General features: G+C 40.2%; 1 protein-coding gene across 5 annotated transcripts in view; it reads left to right on the plus strand.

The window, feature by feature from the left end:
* Positions 1–18,313, plus strand: part of SLC25A13 (solute carrier family 25 member 13) — a 177,108-nt gene that overhangs the window by 118,989 nt on the left and 39,806 nt on the right. For all 5 annotated transcript variants that reach the window (XM_017676680.3, XM_073238804.1, XM_017676681.3 and 2 more), the window contains 2 exons: positions 5,748–5,800; positions 7,142–7,222. In XM_017676680.3, the coding sequence (XP_017532169.2) occupies positions 5,748–5,800; positions 7,142–7,222 (134 nt within the window). The remainder of the gene's footprint in view (positions 1–5,747; positions 5,801–7,141; positions 7,223–18,313) is intronic.

The following is an 18,313-nucleotide window of genomic DNA, read 5'->3' on the forward strand; positions in this document are numbered from 1 at the left end:
ATGTGGAAGCTAAGCTACAAAGACATTGGTAAGTTGCTCACAGTTACCCAACTAATAAATAATAGAGTCAGAAGTCAGAGTCAGCAGCCAGGCTTCTGACTCTATACTCTTAATCACTGAGCTCTTCTGCCACCTCAGCAGAAATTACATTGTAAAAAGTTACTTATCATCAGAAGTTGTTATGGAAAACATTTTATTTTAGCTTAAAAATATAGTTGAAGATGTGTTGTTATGTCTGTGGTACTTCCTTATCTTTGCTGAAAGCGGGACCACCAGACACTCTGAGATCAGATGTGCCCTCACTGCTTGGGGACAGCTCTTCTAAGGATGGGTGTGTTGCTATGGGGACAGTATTATGCTCCTTACCTAATTCTGGACTGTGAACATTATTCAGGCTGAATTTCCTCTTATAAAAAAGAAGAGAACCAAGAATATGCCTTAAACAGATTAGGTAGAAAGAAGCATCACATTTTTTGAATATACTGTATAGGTTGTGAACTGTGTCTGGCTCCTTGTATACATTTATTCATGTGATTATCATAATGAACCAGTAAGTTACAAATAGCATCATCAGTTTACCAGTGAGGAGCCTATAGCTCAAAGAATAATGTCCCCAAGATCACTCAGCGTGGAAGGGATGTAGGCCTAGGATTCCAGCCCAGGTCTGTCTCACCTCCAAAGCCCAGGCTCTAAGCCATTCACTTTGCTCCCAAACCACAGGAAATAAATAGCTTCATTTTGGCCAGCATTATTAATGAGTCTCTTTCATAGTGCTTTCCAACTCTGAGATTCTAGAGTTACACTTCTAAAAAGTTGTTAAGTAAAGAGTGGCATAGTGACCCTCTGATTCAGCACATTGCTCATAGGAGCTCCTTTGGGATGCCGTGGGCAGCGTCAGTGGGAGGTTCTTGATGCCGGCTTAATGCCCACACCTCTAGCTCAGTTCTCCCTGGGTCACACAGGTGCTGCAGTCAGAATGGGAAGTGTGATTTATACCTCAACCCCATGAAATTTGAAGACAAAATGCTATATTAATATTGTGCCCTGTAAATCTTTTCTCACATTAGCAGCCTGCTGGTGAAGTTTGCCAAGGAAACATTGCCATATGTGCTGATGGAGCTGAACTAAAATGAGAAGATTAGAAAACTAACCACACTAATAAATTTCATTTGAGGCAGTTGGAAAATCAACTGCTGTTTGACAAGTTAGAAACAACACACACATCCCTTCTCTGTTTCTAATGGTTAAAACAAATTTCCAGAATTCAACAGAAACATCTTGTATTAGAAGCCTAAGTTTTCTACTGAGTTACCCAGATGTCAAACATATATGTGCTTAAAACTTCAGCGTGGTCACATTGAAGTGCCTTAACAAGATGTATTCGAGGCACTGCTGAGCCACGTTAGCCTTCCTCCCGAAGTCTAGGAACCAAGAGGGTTACTGAAATTCCCGCCTCTGTGACTTTTCATCGTCCCCCAGATCATGACCCCTCCCAGAGGGCATTTACCCAGGACTAATGGTGTCAAGGCCAACATCTGTAGTGGCACTCAGATTGTAATCCCTGACCACCTTTGTTCCCTTATTCAGCCAGGATGGTCACGCAGTAATGATTTTTACCCAGTACCTCCCTGAGTGCCAACATCTGGACCAGATCTTAGGAATGGATGTGTCCTTTTGTGTTACTCTTACTGAGTTGAAGTTACTCTCATTTAATAGAGAAACTCAGGGCCTCCAGTTACATTATTTTAACTGAATTACTCTCCCTGCCATTGGTCTCTGCCCTTAGTCTGTCCTTTGCCTGCTTCTAGAACTTTTTACTTTTTGAGGTTTACTCTTTACTTCAGAAGCCCACCCCATGTGTCTACAGAATCTGGTCCCGGCTTCCTGTGTGAGTGGGGAGACAAGCTACAGTGTGCCAGGCAGTAGCGCCCAGTAGAGCCAGACTAGTGGGAAGCCCACTCCCCATCTAAGAACTGAGGGGCCTTGGATGGACTCTTTGAAGTCTGCCTCACTTTCTTCATCTATTGATGGGGATAAAAATAACTTGCACTGAATTATTGTTATTGTCTTACTGCTGTGTGGATAAATGTCTTGATTCATATAAAGCATGTAGGGCAGTGCCGGGTGTTGAGTAATTGCCCCGCTACACCGGCTGTTGTCATTATTATTATTACAAGGTCTGTGACCTAAACACAGTCTCCGTGTTCTTGCCCCCGCACTGAATGTCCACAATCTTGAGATGTTGGTGACTTTACATGTACTGTTCCCTCTGCCTGGACCACGTTGTCCTCCCTTCTACTTATGTCTCTTTTCTCTTGTGAACCTCTGTTTATCCTTAAAGGTTCAGATCAAGCAGCTCCTCTATGCTGCTTTCTTTGATCTTTGACGCTTTCTCCCTGCTGCAGGCAGAATAACTGGTTCTTCCTGCTGCATTTCCATAGTACTTGGAGATCCCTGTGCTGTGGTCCTCACCACTCTGGTTTTAGGTAGTTTGTTCCCTTTCTGGCTCACAGAGACACATTTGGTTCCCTTTTCAGCTAAACTGAGAGTTTGTCTAGGGGACAGCACAGATCTTACTCTGTTTATCCCAGTTCCTTCCAGTGCCAGGCATACAGAAGGCATTCTGTAAGTGTTTGCTGGACAAATAAGTATTTGCTGTCCTTTATTTAATCTTAAATCCTGGATTTCTTATCTTGTTTTGTTTTTTTGCTGTTCGTGGTGCATTACTAAACTTATAACAAGGAAGACAAATCTTGATAGCTTCAAAGGCTGGCTGGAGTGGTGACTGCATCTAACACTGCAGTCATTTGGTTCTGCGAGCTGTTTTTTATTAGTCATTTAGAAAGACTTGTCACAGGGTAGTTATAGAGACAAGAGATCATCATTTAAATCACAGTGCTTTCAACCCATTCATGGTGTTAGTCGGCAGTTTAATGATGAGAAAAATACATCTAGCAAGTAAATATTTAACTAAACATTTAGTACTTGGCCTGAATGCAGAGAGTACAGTGGAAATTGTACGTGTTAAGATGTAGTTTATACAGCTCATCCCTGCATTTTGCCAGTATAAATTAAGTTGTACTTTCATAAAGTAATAACAAAGCCTTTTTTCTCAAGTTATATCAATTATATGGTGTAAATAAAAGATTAATAAGTGAGTGTAGTTTAGGAGGAGAGAATGCTTACTTTGAATAGGAGCAGGAGCACTTGCTTTGCCCAGATAGTTCTGTATTCACATTATCTTTGCTGCATGGGTTTATTTCAGTTAAAAAGAGCACAGCCCTGCTCAGGCTAGCAGGAACTTAGAAGAATGTTGGGTAAGAGTCACGCACAAGAGAAGGAAGCTAGAACTCCCCTGAGGCTTCCAGGGGCACCTGAACATGGTCCAGGCCAGCTCTCCCACATGTGTGCTTTTCCTGGGCCAGGGGTTCTCTCTCTGGTGTCATCATTCCATTGCTCTATGTTCTCGTCTCTTTCCCAGCCCCCTTCCCTGTCTTATTTGTGGTTCCTGCTTCCTCATGCCATTAGCACATACACGGCATCAGCTGGCTGCTTTCCCCACTCCACATGACATCTCCACTTGTGCCTCACTTTTAAGGACTCTGTTGTGTTCCTGGGAGAGGGATCCTGACCAACTCACTTCACTTTTGGTACCAGGTCACAGGGCCCAGGTTGCTGACCTCATTGGCTTGCATGTCTTTTAGGTTATCTTCCCCTTGTCCCCTCAGCTGCAGCCCTAGGGACGAAACAGGCTCAAAATATGGCTGCTATTAGGCATAGGACAGAGCTGAATGTTTTCAATAAGTATAGATTCTTGAGTAAGAGGGTTTAGGCTTGAATCCCAGTCTCACCATTTATCAACTGGATAACTTAGAATAAATTAATCTCTTTATTCCTCAGTTTCCTCTCTGCAGGGTGGTTATGAGGATTCACTGAGTTAATAAAGTGCTTAAAATGGTGGCTGACACAGAATGAGCAATCTGTTAGCTGTTTTTAAAGAAAATTTTCATTAGCATCAGCATAGTTAAGTTTCACAATGAGCTTGCTTCCATTTTTCCTAAAAAACAAAGCTACTTTAGTCTAGTTAATTTTCCCCTTAGTAAAGAGCTATAGACACAAAGAAACATTTCTGTGAGGAAAGCAGCAGAGCAAGAAAAATGGTGAATGACAGCTGGCACTTGTCCTCATTGCCATAATGGCATTAGGGCATGGTGGGGACCTTGGCAAATTGATGGTCAAGTCCTGTCTACAGGGCAGACAGAGCCTTGCCCACCAGAGGCTGTGATGTCAGGAGGCTCAGGACTGTCAGGTGGACCTGTCTATCTTTACTTATCTAGCTAGCTGTCTGTCTTTACAATAAGCTCAAATATGTTGGAAATCTTTGCTACTCAAAAAAACACTTCTGCAGACTGGTAGTAGAGCCCTCAAGGTAGTGACTTTTGGCCGCAGGCTGCTCCTTTAGGGAGATGGTGAGGGCAGGGCTGGTCTCTTAGAAGAGGCTGTAAGTGAACCTTTTTATATAGGTGAATTAGAAAATTGTACTTAATAACAAAGGATAACACTGTGAAGCCCTCTCAAGGACCAGCAATATGACACTGGGAACACTATATTCTGATTATATGCGTGTTTCCAAGAAAATGCAAATCTGTCTTTGATTTCATTTTCTTAGAAAGAACAAATGGTAATGATTTTTTTAGTTCAGATATATAGTTCCACCAGTTGTAACTGCCTTTCCTAGAGGTGGACCTTTCCTGTCAAAAGCTACACCTCCCCGTTTGTGCTCTGATTTGTAATTCCCACTCAGACTAACATGTCCAAAACAGACCTACTCACTTTCCACCCCAAACCTGTTACTCTCTACAGGATTTCTCTCTACCCAGGTGTTCATGCTAAAAACCAGGCAAGAGCAAAGCCAGTTTTTCTGTCAGTCTCTTCGCCGCGCACACACACACACAGGCACATACACTATCAGTGTGTCCTGTTTTTCACACCGCAGTGCGAGCACTCTGTCACCTCACCCTCCTTGTGATCAAAGCCCCCTAATTACTTCTCATCCAGCTTAGAAACTGTCAGGGTCAGGATCCTGGACTGCCATGTGGCCACAGCAGCTGCCTGACCTGTGCCTCTGCCTGTGCTTGCTTCATGTGCGGCGGCACATGGATGTCCGCCTGCATGTTTGAGCACACCAGGTTGGCTCTGCTCTGCTCTTTGCCCCCTCTGTTCCCTTTCCCCCAGTACATCTTCCCCCACGTGTCTGTCACCTCTTCAGAAAGGTCTCTCCTCTCCTTCCATCTGACACTGGCCTGAGCAAAAACCTTGTTTGTCTTGTGCTTGTCACTCAGCCATAGTTGTTAAATGAATGAATGGCTGTACGGCAGGAATTTGAGAGGTGGGAGGATGAGAAAAGTATTAGAAAAAATAACTTATGCACTAAAGTCCACTTATTTCAGAGGTGGGGGGGAAAGAGCAAACTTGTGGAATAATGAGATTTCCTCTATCTCTAATACTGTTGATTTACCCAACGTGTAAACGATCCAGAATGTGAGGGAATTTACTTGGGCCTGATGTGGCTCTTAGACATGAATACTTTAACATTCCATTTCGAGTATTCTCATTAAAGGTAATAGCAGAAAATTGCAGCAAAGATTGCCCCAGTTTTCAGGCGGTGATCCTGCCTTTAGAGCTGTTGATTTGTTTAGTTAATGCCAGTGTATTTAATATACTTCTACTCTTTGGGGTTTTTTTAGGTCTGTTACCACAGCTATTGGGAGTCGCCCCGGAGAAGGCCATAAAACTTACAGTAAGTCTTTTGAGCTGATGCTGCTTGTGCAGGGGAGCTGGCACAGAATCAGGAATCTCACAGATAGTCTTATGTGAGACAGCAGGTTTATGTTTCCTCCCAGGTGCTAACTAACTGGAATGCAGGGCACTCGCCACACACAGCTTCTCACCTTCCCCACTGACACTGAGCGTCCAAAGCCATGGTAACACGTGTGGACGAGCCTTTGGGAGCTGCTACCGCACCAGCACCCCTGGCGACAGCAGCAGCTAATTTTCTTCACTGCCTGCCATGTTAGGTGCTTTCTGTGCATTTCTGTAGGGTTTGACTCTCAGGCCAAGTGTGACCACAGTTTGCACATAAGGAAGGAGAGACCTACAGGGTTCACCTGTGTTCATACAATTCATGAGCAGGAACCCTAGAATTCATAATCAGATTTGTCTGACTCCAAAAGTATGTACTTGTTCAGTCACATGTGCCACATACAGAAGTCATGGTTAGGGTACATTCTGTAAACATTTGCCAAAGCCTCCAGTGGGGAGGTATCTGAGTTCTGGTTGAAGTTGGTCTTCTATCAGATTGGTTCTTCAGTGCCTAGCTCCCATCTGACAGTGGTCAGTTATCTGTAAGTGTTTGTGGGATGGAGAGAGAGGACATTTACATCACTAAGGTCATAAAGCCCCACAGAGTTAAACTCTACTTTCTATTTGGGTTATGGTGCCTGAAATTTTTTTCCCATCTTGTTATGTCACCTTGGGACGACTAACCTTCTCTGGCTCTTCCAACCTCTTCCAGAAACATGTGATTGATCTTTAAAATTGCTTGTAGTACTTAACCATTTTGAGAGCTAGTTAATTAATTAATTAATTAATGCTATTGGTGTTGAGAATCCTTGAGAAATTTTTAAGATACTGAATTTCCCTAAGCCTAAAAAATCTGCTCAGCCAAATTTTCTCATGGATAAGGGCTGTTTTAGATGATATCTTGTTAGAAGACTTGAAAGTGATTTTTAATCAAACCCTATAAAACAGTTTTTAAGTTACAAAACATGTTGTCTCTCTTTTCAATATGTCTCTCTTTTAAAGCTACTGCAATTGTAGGATATATTTGAATTTTGGCTTGTAAGATACCTAAATTTTTTTTTTTTCTCTGAAACATCAGGAATACGTATATACCTTTTAAATACTATATATGCTACTATGAACATTTCTTAAACTCTTTTAAGATCCTTAATTTATACAGTTTATGATCACTTCAATAAGCTGACAGAAAAATATAGCATATATTTACAGTTGTATATTTATATGTGCTTAATGACTTTTTTGTATTTTTCATCAGTTTCTATAAATATTTTTCTTCAAGGTGAATGATTTTGTGAGGGATAAATTTATGCACAAAGATGGTTCGGTCCCACTTGCAGCAGAAATTCTTGCCGGAGGCTGTGTAAGTACCTTTTGCAGATCTCTACACCGAAAAGACTTGTTACACATACATTACCAGTACTGTGGTAAATAAGTGTGGACTAAGGCTTCTGTTCAACCACAGATCCTGTACAAGGGCAGCGTCTACTAGGGCACCTCGGCTTTTCCTAGACAGGAGAACTGTTCCTGAGATGGAAGGGTAAATGTTTCTGATCTTACTGCCTGTTGAGTCATGCCTGTTGAATTCGTCACTGCTTGCGGTTGGTTCTGCAGTAGAAGTCATTCATGGCAGAAGCATTTGGCCTTTAAAAAAACTTTGCTAACCTTTCCTAAAGTTAATTTTTAGTACAGTCTTCCCTTGTGGCACCCTCTGCTGGACCAGGCACCCAAATTTGCCATTTGCAGTCAGCAGCCATTGCTCTCTGCTTCGCTTTACCTCACAAGTGCCAGCAAGTGTTCATGCTTCCCAGGGCTTCTGGGAGGAGGATGCTGGGAAGTGACTGGCTGAGTGTGCTCTGCATTGTCAGAAATGCTTGGAATGAGTATTTCTTTATATGGATGAACAACCTGCATTGTGTTCTTAAGCACAGCAATACATCATGTCTTGTTTTATCTCATGTACGGGTTTGTTCATGTGAATGTGAATACTTTAAGTAAATTAAACTCTAATACAAAGACTGGTGCTATTTAAAGGTAAGACCAGTTAAATAAACATGCTTTGATCACTAGAGCAATACAATATTGGTATATTTTCCATTTAAACTGATGTTTCTTTTCTTAAAAGAAAGATGAGGTCACTTTTTCTTTTTTTTATTAGCTTTTTCTATGCAGGAAATGATATTCATTAAATACATCTTTTCTTGAAAATCATTGAGTTTAGAAGCTGAGCAAACATCTGAGAATATTAAACCTTTGTTTGGAAAGGGTTGATTGTCCTGTCTCACACTGAATGGGGGTTCCTTGAATGTAGCAGGACCTAAGAACTCCTAGCTCCTGGTAATTCTTAAGAGATGGATGGAATTTGGCTACTGCCTACCTTGCTTTCTGTTTGATCACTGACCTGTCATAAACGGCCAGGTAGGATCTCCTTGTCCTGTAACTTTAGGAGCATTCAGGATGGAGAAAGGGAGCCTTTAATGTCCTAAATAAAAAGGACACACAATAATAATCAAAAAGAATATTAGGAGTTGCAGAAATTGCTTTTCCTGGGAAGTACTCTTCATTTAAAACAACTATAGATTTCATTTAAGTAACTAGGTTTTCTAGTTTTAAACAGGCTTATCCATATGGGTATCAGACCTGTCTTTCAGGCTGTTGCAAGGGGCCCGAGATTAATAGGGCTCCTTTCAGTAGGTCAGTGGGTTTGTTCTTTTAAAAAAGGCAGGTTTTAAGAATTTAAAATGTGAAATCTATTATATGATACTACTCAAGATTTTGGCAGTAAGCTTGATGTTTATTTTCTTTTTAGTGAAAACACTTTGCACAGGGGTCTGGGTGCCAAGAGGATGGGTTGTGGTACATATTGTCTCACTGTACGCGGTCTTGTTTTCTCGTACATGATTGCCTATTTCAAACACAAAGACAGATTGGCATTGGAAGTGGTATGTAGGTATTGTAAAGAGATGCAGCCCCTTTCCAAACCTGATATAAAGACAGGCTTAAAATTGGAGCCAATTGGGCTTTACAGCTGCTAAAAATATCTGCAAAGTAAGGCTTGCCACCCTTTATCTCAAAAGTGGGAGAGAGTGGTCCTCAGTGTTTTGAGTGTCCTAATTTCCTTCTTTTTTCCTATGTCTTCTTTCTTCCCTCCCCATGCCTAGCCATTGCTTTAAGAGAAGAAGCAGTCTTGTAGGTTAGCAAGCATTCCAGGCCCCTTCAGGTCTCTGAGTACTGGAATGGATGATCCCATCTCGAATGTGTTTCTTACAGGGAGCAGCTTCTGTCCCTGTAGGCTTTGGCAGAGTTTGCCCGATCCCTGGGGCCAGGCATGCACCTTAGAAAGTCCTTGGGAGCTCCACAGCCTAAGGAACACAAAGGATTCTGAAAGATTGTGTCCTACGGGCAGTTCACCTTCTTAGTTCACCCAAGCATTGCCGGGCGCTGGCTTTTAAGTCCCTGGGGAGCTCACCTTGCTTCATTATTACTGAGACATGGTACACATGGCTGACTTTCGCACTTGTAACCAAAGCTGCTCATCTCTTTGAAGAAGGCTTTTTTTGTTTCATAATCTGTTTTTTGCAAAAACAGGGCAAATAATGCAGAGAGGTCTTTGTCTCATAACCTTCATAGCACTTAGTGAAATTTAGAGTCTGTTTTATGTTTATTCAGAAAAACAACAAAAATGATAGTAAACTGGATGAAAATTGGGGGGGAAGGGCATGGGCATAACATTAATCCCATTCATTAGTTTATTTTTGATATAATAAAATCTGTAACTGAAGACATTTAAAAAATCCTCTTCTGTTGCATTGATGCATGTGGAAGGGTGACCCTCACTTTATTTTTAGTCATTTTTTGCACTGAGATGAGTTTTGATTTAGAGCTATTAAAAATCTGACTTCAGTTTCCTGAGTATCTTTATAGATTAACCCTTAATAGTAATGATGCATTCAGTGCAATTCAAGACTGACTAAATGCTAGATGGGGGTTTACAAACTAAGTCTGAAAGTTCTCTGTGGTTTGTGTTTTCTCCCTGTGTTGGTTTTTTACATTCTAAATTAGTCTGGTAGTTGGAGGAGTTCTGACAGAGACCCCCGACCTCAGGTGTCCCTGCACAAGATGTATATACCTCCTATTTCTCTCCATCCTTCCCCTCTTGGAAGCTCAGCTCCAGTAGGGGGATGTGATCAAGGATCATTATCAGGGACAGTGGAGGGTCTCTGTAAATGTGGCAGAGGAGAGAGGTCCTGTCACCACTACCCACTTCCAGTAGGTTCCCAGTGACTTTAGAAGCTGACCCTATATAGTATCTCTGAGTTCACTGTTGTTTTTACAGTACCGATGCTACTCTAAGAAAAACTAACGTGTGTAATGCTGTATGGTCTGTACATTTCAGTCCTTAATTCAACAAAATAAGTGTTTATTGACTGTCTTCTCTGCATCTAGAAAGAGAGGGTTAAAATCCCAAGGGTTCTGGATCTTCACTTTTTGATCCTTTGATTTTAAGAAGGTCATCAGATATGGAAATATTAAGTAGTACCATGACTGATTTCAAGGAAGGTACAAATATGATGATTAATTTATTTGGCATGAAAATAAATCTGTGTTGAAGTGAAGAGAAATTAAATAATATTCACCAGAAAAAAATATCAAAAAGTATGAACCTCTGTCTTAATAAAGCTCATATTTATTAAAGACAATTCCAATAAATAATAGCATTCTACAATAATTTTTGGAAAGACAAGTGCATTTTGAACGACAGTCCTTGGTAATGGGCCTGTGGTACTTTTGCATTAACACACTCAATATATCTAATGATTATGGGAGTTTATATTCATTTTAGGTGGGAAAAACAGTTGACATGCTCACATCACTGGTTCTTAAAGGAGTTGGTGAGAATATCATTACTGGGAAAAAAGTGGCATGAGGAGCAATTAAATTGCTCTCCCATGTAAGTATGACCCTAGCATTGTTGCCTGAATTCCTGTTACTATGGTGATTCCCTTCTGCGTGATATTTTTGTGCCTGTTTGCATAGCCATCTATCAGATACTATTTTCAAGGCACAGACACCCACATGCCTACCACTTAGCTTAAGACATTAAACTTGACAAGTAAAGCTGGAGGCCCTCACGTGCCTGTGCCAATGGCTTTTCCCTTCCTCATCTCCCAAGAGATAACCCTATCATGAAATTGGTATTTTTCATTCCCAGGCATGTCTTTATACATTTAACATCTGTGTGCATCCCTAAGCAATATAAATGTTTGCTTTGAGATACTTCATTCTGACCAAATGTGCTAGGAACAGCTCATCTGATTCCCACATTTGATGCCTTTGCATTTTTCCCATTAGTGTATCTTCATATGCTTTGCTTGTCAGAAAAGAATAGCAAATGGGAGTATTATTTTCAAATATTACATTATGGCATATAGTGAGTATGTCTTTTACAGATGTTTGGATTTATAGGAATTTATCTATATATGGTTGGAACAGTGTATTTATATAACCAAATGTTTTGTAATTTGGGGGTTTCTTCTCTAGACTAAAGTCATTTCTTCAGTCTTAACCATGTAAACTCACATCCAATGCTTTGTAAATCAAAAATTGTAACCCTCCCCACTGCCAACACACATGCTCCCTATCTGCTTTAATGTCACCTTCCTAACTAAGGGGAATGATTTTAGTGTTTTCCTATCATTAAGGAGAAGAGTATTCTTGTTGTCTATTGCTGTAGAACAAGTCATCCTAAAAGTCAGTGGCCTCAAACTGCAGTGTATTTATTATTATCTCTCATGGTTCTGTGGGCTGATGAGGTTCATTTTGGCACTTCTCACTTATCATCTCCATGTGGTTATAGGCAGACAGCAGCTGGGGCTGGAGTCATCTGAAGGCTCAACTGGGGTGGATGTCCAGGGTGGCCCACACTTGTGCTGGCAGTGATACCCACTATTGGCTGGGAGCAGCTGGGGCTGTTATCCAGAGCACCTACTCTGACTTCCTTGTGTACCCTGGACTTTGCAAACCTTAGCAGCTTGATTCTAAGAGGGAGGTTACCAAAAGCAGGAATTCTAAGAGTCCCGGGCAGAAGCTGCAAAACTTCTTATGACCTAACCTTGAATGTCACTTCTGCTGCATTCTGGTGGTCGTTCAAACAAGCTACTTATATCCCCACCCAGATTCAAGAGGACAGAAATTGAAGCCTACCTCTCAGTGAGAATAACAGCAGAGTATCTTTAAACTATCATTGGAGGGTTGAGTAAGCATGCTATAGGGTGGGAACATTCTGGTTGCCCTCTACTTTATGAAGATTTCATAGTTAATCCCATGTCTTCTCCAAGGATCTGTTGCTGATTTGAACTTATTCCTGTTCCAGATTGCTCTTAGTTTCAGGGAGCAGAAACTCACTCAAGTAGCCACAGCTAAATAAAGGTTCACCTTAAAGGTGCACATGAAATTAAACCAAAGGCTCAAGAATTGGGAGCTGGCTACTTTTCCCAGTTCCTCTTGATCTCTCTGCTAGTGACTTTGCATCTCTCTAAACATTTATTGTGGTAAAGATTTTTTTGTAAGATCAATTTAGGGTTCGCAAAATTGAGATTAAGATACAGTCATTTCCCATATATCTACTCCCCCTATACATGCATAAACTGCCCATGAACATCCTCCTCCATCAGAGGGGAACATTTGTTACGACTGATGAACCTGTATGGACATGTCACAATCACTCAAAAGTCAGTAGTTTATTTTAGGGTTCATTCATGGTGGTGTGCATTCTGTGAGTTTGGACAAATGTGTAATGACATCCATCCATCATGGTAATATCATACAGAATGTTTTCACTGCCCTAAAAATCCTCTGTGCTCTACCTATTCATCTCTCTCCCCTCCCCAACTCCAATCAACCATTGGTCTTTTTACTGTCCCCATAGCTTTGCCTTTTACAGAATATCGTATAGTTGGAGTCATCTAGTATGTAGTTTTAATAGGTTGGCTTCCTTCAGTTAGTAATGTGCGTTGAAAGTTCTTCCTATGTCTTGATAGCTCATGTCTTTCTAGCGCTTAGTAATATTCCTTTGTCTGGATATATCAGTTTCTCCATTCACCTACTGAAGGACATCTTGGTTTCTTCCAAGTTTTAGCATTATAAATAAAAATCCTATAAACATCCTTGTGTAGCTTTTTGTTGAAAATATACATTTTCAGCTTCTTTGGGTAAATACCAAGGAGTGCAGTTGTTGCATTTTATGGTAAGAGAATGTTTAGTTTTGTAAGAAATCTACATACTATCTGCCGAAGTGGCTGTACCATTTTGCATTCCCACCAGCAACATTCATGTTGCTCCAATCCTCACCAGCATTTGGTGATGCAGAGTGTTCTGTGCAACCTTGTGCTTTGCTGACCAGTTTCTTCACTTCTTCATGGCATTGAAGTCCCTCAGGAAGTCCCTTGGCGTTCTTCCTGGCCATTTGGCCTCTCTCTGCAGTATGACCTTCAGCCTCTTTTCATCTTCAGCCCCCGCTAATGAGCTCAAGTTGCTCCATTTTGTTTTGTTTCATTTTTCATTTAATTACTGGGAGGGGAAATTTGATTGGCAAGCGTTATATATGTCAGGCCATGGAGTCATGACTCCACTCGCATACTAATAACTGCTTAACAGATCTCTGTTTCAATCATCTATCAATGTGTTCAAACTCTACTTGAACCGTTTTGGTTTTTAACTTGAATTCTGTAAGAATGCCCTGATAGTAGTTTATATACTTCTATCATAAAATACACCCAAAGCCACATTCCTTATGATTGAGCTTGAATTCCCTTGAGATTTCAGACTCTTATCAGACCAGGGAGAAAATTTCCTTGTATTATGAACACATATATCCTGGCAATAAGAGCTGGTGAGTCAGACCTCCTGAAGTGGATTTAAGTCTTACTTTGGTGATCTTTCTCATTTTAGGATTTTCTGTGGAGATGTGTCCTTGCAGTATGTTTTTTTTGGAAGCATTTTTATTTCACTACCTAAGTCTCTGTGCACATATCCTATTTATGATGGTATAATGATGTGAGGCTCAATCATTAAGTTGAATTTCTGTGAGGTGGCTCCTTTCTAATACATCAAGTAGCCAAGGTTTATTATGCTTTATAATGATGCTATGGAAATGAAGTCATTATTTTTTTTAATGCTTACATCTTTATAATTTATTTGTAGTTTGATGAAAATGTTATATTGTTTTCATATTTTGTGATTACTATTATTTGGAATATTCTCTGGGAGATTTTTTTTTGCATGCACCCAAAGACCGTATAATAAATTCCTTTCCTGAATTTACCCCTTTGGTTCATTGATAGTAATTTTTAGTTTAATAAATGACTTCCAACAAGAGTAAAGTGAATTAAATTATCCTTGCTTTCATACATTCCAATGTGATGCTTTACATTATTTACTTTTTATTTATTTCCATAGTTTTAGAAATTTAAAATTGTACCAAAGATACATATTTTATTCAAGATCATATCACAAACATATTCTGTATTTCTAAGGTAGAAAACAAAGCAAAAGAAACTGACCATAATTCTTCAATTCTTTTAAGTGTTCTTAATTTATACATATTCTTTATCCCTGTCCTTATCATGATGGATATATATTATCATACATTTGTCCAAACCCACAGATTGCACCCAAAGAGAGCGCTCAGGTAAACTATGGACATAGATGATTACGATGTGGCAGTGTTGGTGATCACTTGTAACAAACGTACCACTCTGGGGGGGATGCCAGTAATGGGGGAGGCTATGCATGTGTGGGAGCAGGGATACATGGGAAATCTCTGTACTCCCTCTCAATTGTTTTTATAAACCTGAAACTGCTTTAAAATAATACAGTCTTAAAAAAAAGAGCTGATGAATAGCAAAAAATGTGAACTCCAGCAGTGTCTAAATTTGGAGGTTTCTGAGAAGCCAGTGAGGCAGCTCCGTCACAGTTTCCCCACAAAGTCTTCTGGGGAAGGCCTCAGGCACTGGACTGGAATAAGAATTCTGCTGCCTGCCTGCTACTGTGAATCTCTTTCTATGGACTTCTGCCTGGACTTTGGCAAAAATGAAGGAGTTATGTGATGGCACTAAGGGTTTATAGGGATGGCCTACCATGGTGGCCTGTAAATACCCTATTATTACAGGAAAGTCCAGCTCGTGATAGACACTGAGCCAGTCAGATGTCTCTCTACATCCTCCCTTTCCCTCAGTTGGGAGAGTCTCAGAGTTGTTTTAACTCAACACAGTTCAAGCATTGAGCTATCCTGGTTTTTGAATAAATAGAGGCATTTGTTATGATAAGAAAATATGAAGAAAGATTGGGTCACAATGTTCATACAGTTAAGGTACTTTAGACATTGAAGGTCTGTAAATCATTAAATGATTCTGTTAGTAGTAGTCAAAATAGACATGTATAACAGGCAGAGCCCAAATGTGAACATAGCTGACAGGTCTGAAACTTAATTGCTTTTTAATGTCAGTCAGGCAGATTCCACTTCGGTTTCTTGGTCAGGCATCTGTGGGCCTACTGTAACTCTATGAATTTGAAAATATGTAATGTAATGTTTGTAAAATGTGTAAACAGCATAGCCTTTTTCTGCTTTACCATGTAGTTAAGAAATTAAGAATAGGAAATTTCAATTTGGTGTCTGTCTCAAAAACAATCAAGTGGTGAGAATCTCTTCTCCTTTCAAAATTCTTAATCTAGTTACAGATATTTTACTTTAGAGCTTAACATGCATGCACAGTCAAAGGAGAAGATCCTATATTGCTTTATATTTAGAGATGTACATTTAGTTGGACAGTCCAGCTAGGTGTGTTTGTTTGCTAGGGCTGCTGTAACAAAACGCCCCAGACTGTATAGCTTAAACAACAGAAACTTTCTCAGACTTGTGGAAGCCAGAAGTCCTAGATCCAGATGTGTTCAGGTTATTTCTTCTGAAGCCTCTCTTCTTTGCTTGCAGATGGCCATCTTCTCAGTGTCCTCGCATGGTCACCCCTCAGTCTGTGTTGTCTGAATAATAATCTGTTTTTTTTGTTTTAAGACTCCAGTCATATTGAATTAGGGCCCACCCAGGTGACCTCATTTTACCTTAATTACCTTTTGAAGGGCCCTATCTCCAAATGCAGCCACATTCTCAGGTACAAGGTTAAGTCTTCCACATGTAAGTTTTGGAGGGACACAACTGAGCCGATACCACTAGGGTTAAGATAAAGGTTCCTTTCTCAGCTTGCAGTAAGAACTCAAGTCCCTGACTGCCGCAGAGTGATGACCCCGCCTGTGAGGTACTGGTCCACCACTTTCCCTTCGAGCTTAACAGCGTTAGTGAGTAGCCTCCTGGCCTCACAACGCCTCACATTCACCAGCTTCTCTGTGAGGTTGTTGAATGCCTGTCTTCAGTGTTTGTCAACAGCAGCTGACTGCTATTGGGCATTGTGTTTTAATTCATACACCGCTATTTGCTGGATATCCAGTTTGTACCTACATTTTATATATGATGATAATACATGTGCTACGTAGAAAGTATTCCCATGTCTCCACTTAGCATTAAATTAGTAAATGTAAAATAGGTTGAAGCTTAGATTTCTTAAGAAATCCTTATTTCCCAATTTGTTCAAATAGTAAAATACCATCATTTCTTGAGTATTCATCTTATGTAATATATAAGTCATTAGACATTTAGTGTTGTAGACTTTTAGTTACAGTTTTATTTGTATCCAAATAAAATAATGTATTTGGGTGTTAGTTTAAAAAAAACCGTATTCCATAACTTCATATTAATCTATTTTTGACACATGTAAGCACACATTCTAGAATGTCAATGTGCAATTAGATATTCTTAGCACATGTCATTTGTGAAAAGCACTTTAAGTACATTCAATTGAGCATAATTAAAATATCAAGATACATATTCTTCATATACATTTTGCCACTTAATTTTTTAAGTAGCTGTAAGTATCTACCATGTGAATTCAAATTAAAGGGAGGTGATTAAATTACAGTTGTATTTCATGCTTTTAGTTAAGGTATAGCAGGAATTACACTGTGTTAAAAAAATACACTGCTATGTTTTCTGTGGACAGCAGATTGATGATGGAATTGAGTTTTTAAATGCAAGACTTTAATATCCTCTGAATATCCTTAAGACTGTTGCCTAGAATGATTTAGGGTTGAGGGGGTGAAAATTATTAAGGAAACATGCTTTTTCATCTTGTCAGTTCTTTTGACTTCCTGATCTTCAGGAAGAATATTTAGGGATACTGTCTTGGTTAGTAAACAAGCTTTGGAGAGAAGCTTGTTTAGTTTCATGAACAGTGAAAGAAAATGGATTATGGGGAAATACAAATTGAACTCCTGAGCCAAATCCTTCAGATAATGTGCTTAAGCTGACACTATTTTCTGTAGTTAAAAGTAAGGAGCAGACAGCCCTGGCAAGTCATTTTGAAGGCACATGTAACTTTAACCTACTTGTTCACAATTCTTGGACCTAAAGTATGTTAAGACCACTTTAGTGAAGATCGCTGTTCTTGGAGTACTTAGAGAAATTGGGCAGTAAGGACATCAGGATTCTTAATTACATCACCTTTCTAAATATTTGCTTTCTGGAAATTCTGTTTTTAAAAAAACAAATACGTCACTTCCCACAGTGAAATTACCTTTGCAGAATCAGAAATGTTAACAGTGAGGTACATCATTATATAACACAGCAAGAGGGATTTGGGAGGCAAAATTGTGAGAAAGAAGAAGAAATCAGGCTTGTAGTGCCTGGGCAGTGGGCAAAAGCTGTGGCAGGAGCCACATATCAGATTGTTTGCAGACTGTCTATCACATTACAGAGAGGTATTAATAGAAGAAAAAAAAACATGGGGTTTTACTTTGAACCATGGGGACTGTATCACATGAAAAATTAGAGCATTCGGAAATGCTGCTTTGTGTCAGTAGAGCCCTACTCATTTGAGAAGCCTGGTGCTTGGGCTTCATGCTGACATAGTTGTAGCTTCCACGGCCCATTTCTCTTTCTGGTTGCTCTCAGCCCTCCTGGAGGCAAAGGTGAATTTAGGAAGATCCTGGACTTGAGACGGGAATCACCACAGCTAAAACTGTCCTGGAGATGTACACTTTCATTTGTATTGGTACTGAAATGAGGCATCCAGCATCCACTGGGGAGAGTTTTCAAGGTCCAAAGCATTCGAAGGTGATCCTGAGCATTGGGAGCAGTTGTGTTGCCCTTCAGTTCTAGCAGGCTTATTACCTCACCAGAGAACACGCACTGTGCTTCATTCTCAGCACTGGGGGACCTTTGTGCCTCAACCAATCTAGTGTCTGGTTGTCTGCCTCCTCTTTCGATTCCTTTTGTGACCAGTGGTGCACATTTCCAAAGTCTTGCTAGTGCTGGGGGCAGTCTGCCCCTGAACAGAACAGCAGAAAT

The sequence above is a fragment of the Manis javanica genome, chromosome 6 (genome assembly GCF_040802235.1).
Source record: "Manis javanica isolate MJ-LG chromosome 6, MJ_LKY, whole genome shotgun sequence".
Lineage (NCBI taxonomy): Eukaryota > Metazoa > Chordata > Mammalia > Pholidota > Manidae > Manis > Manis javanica.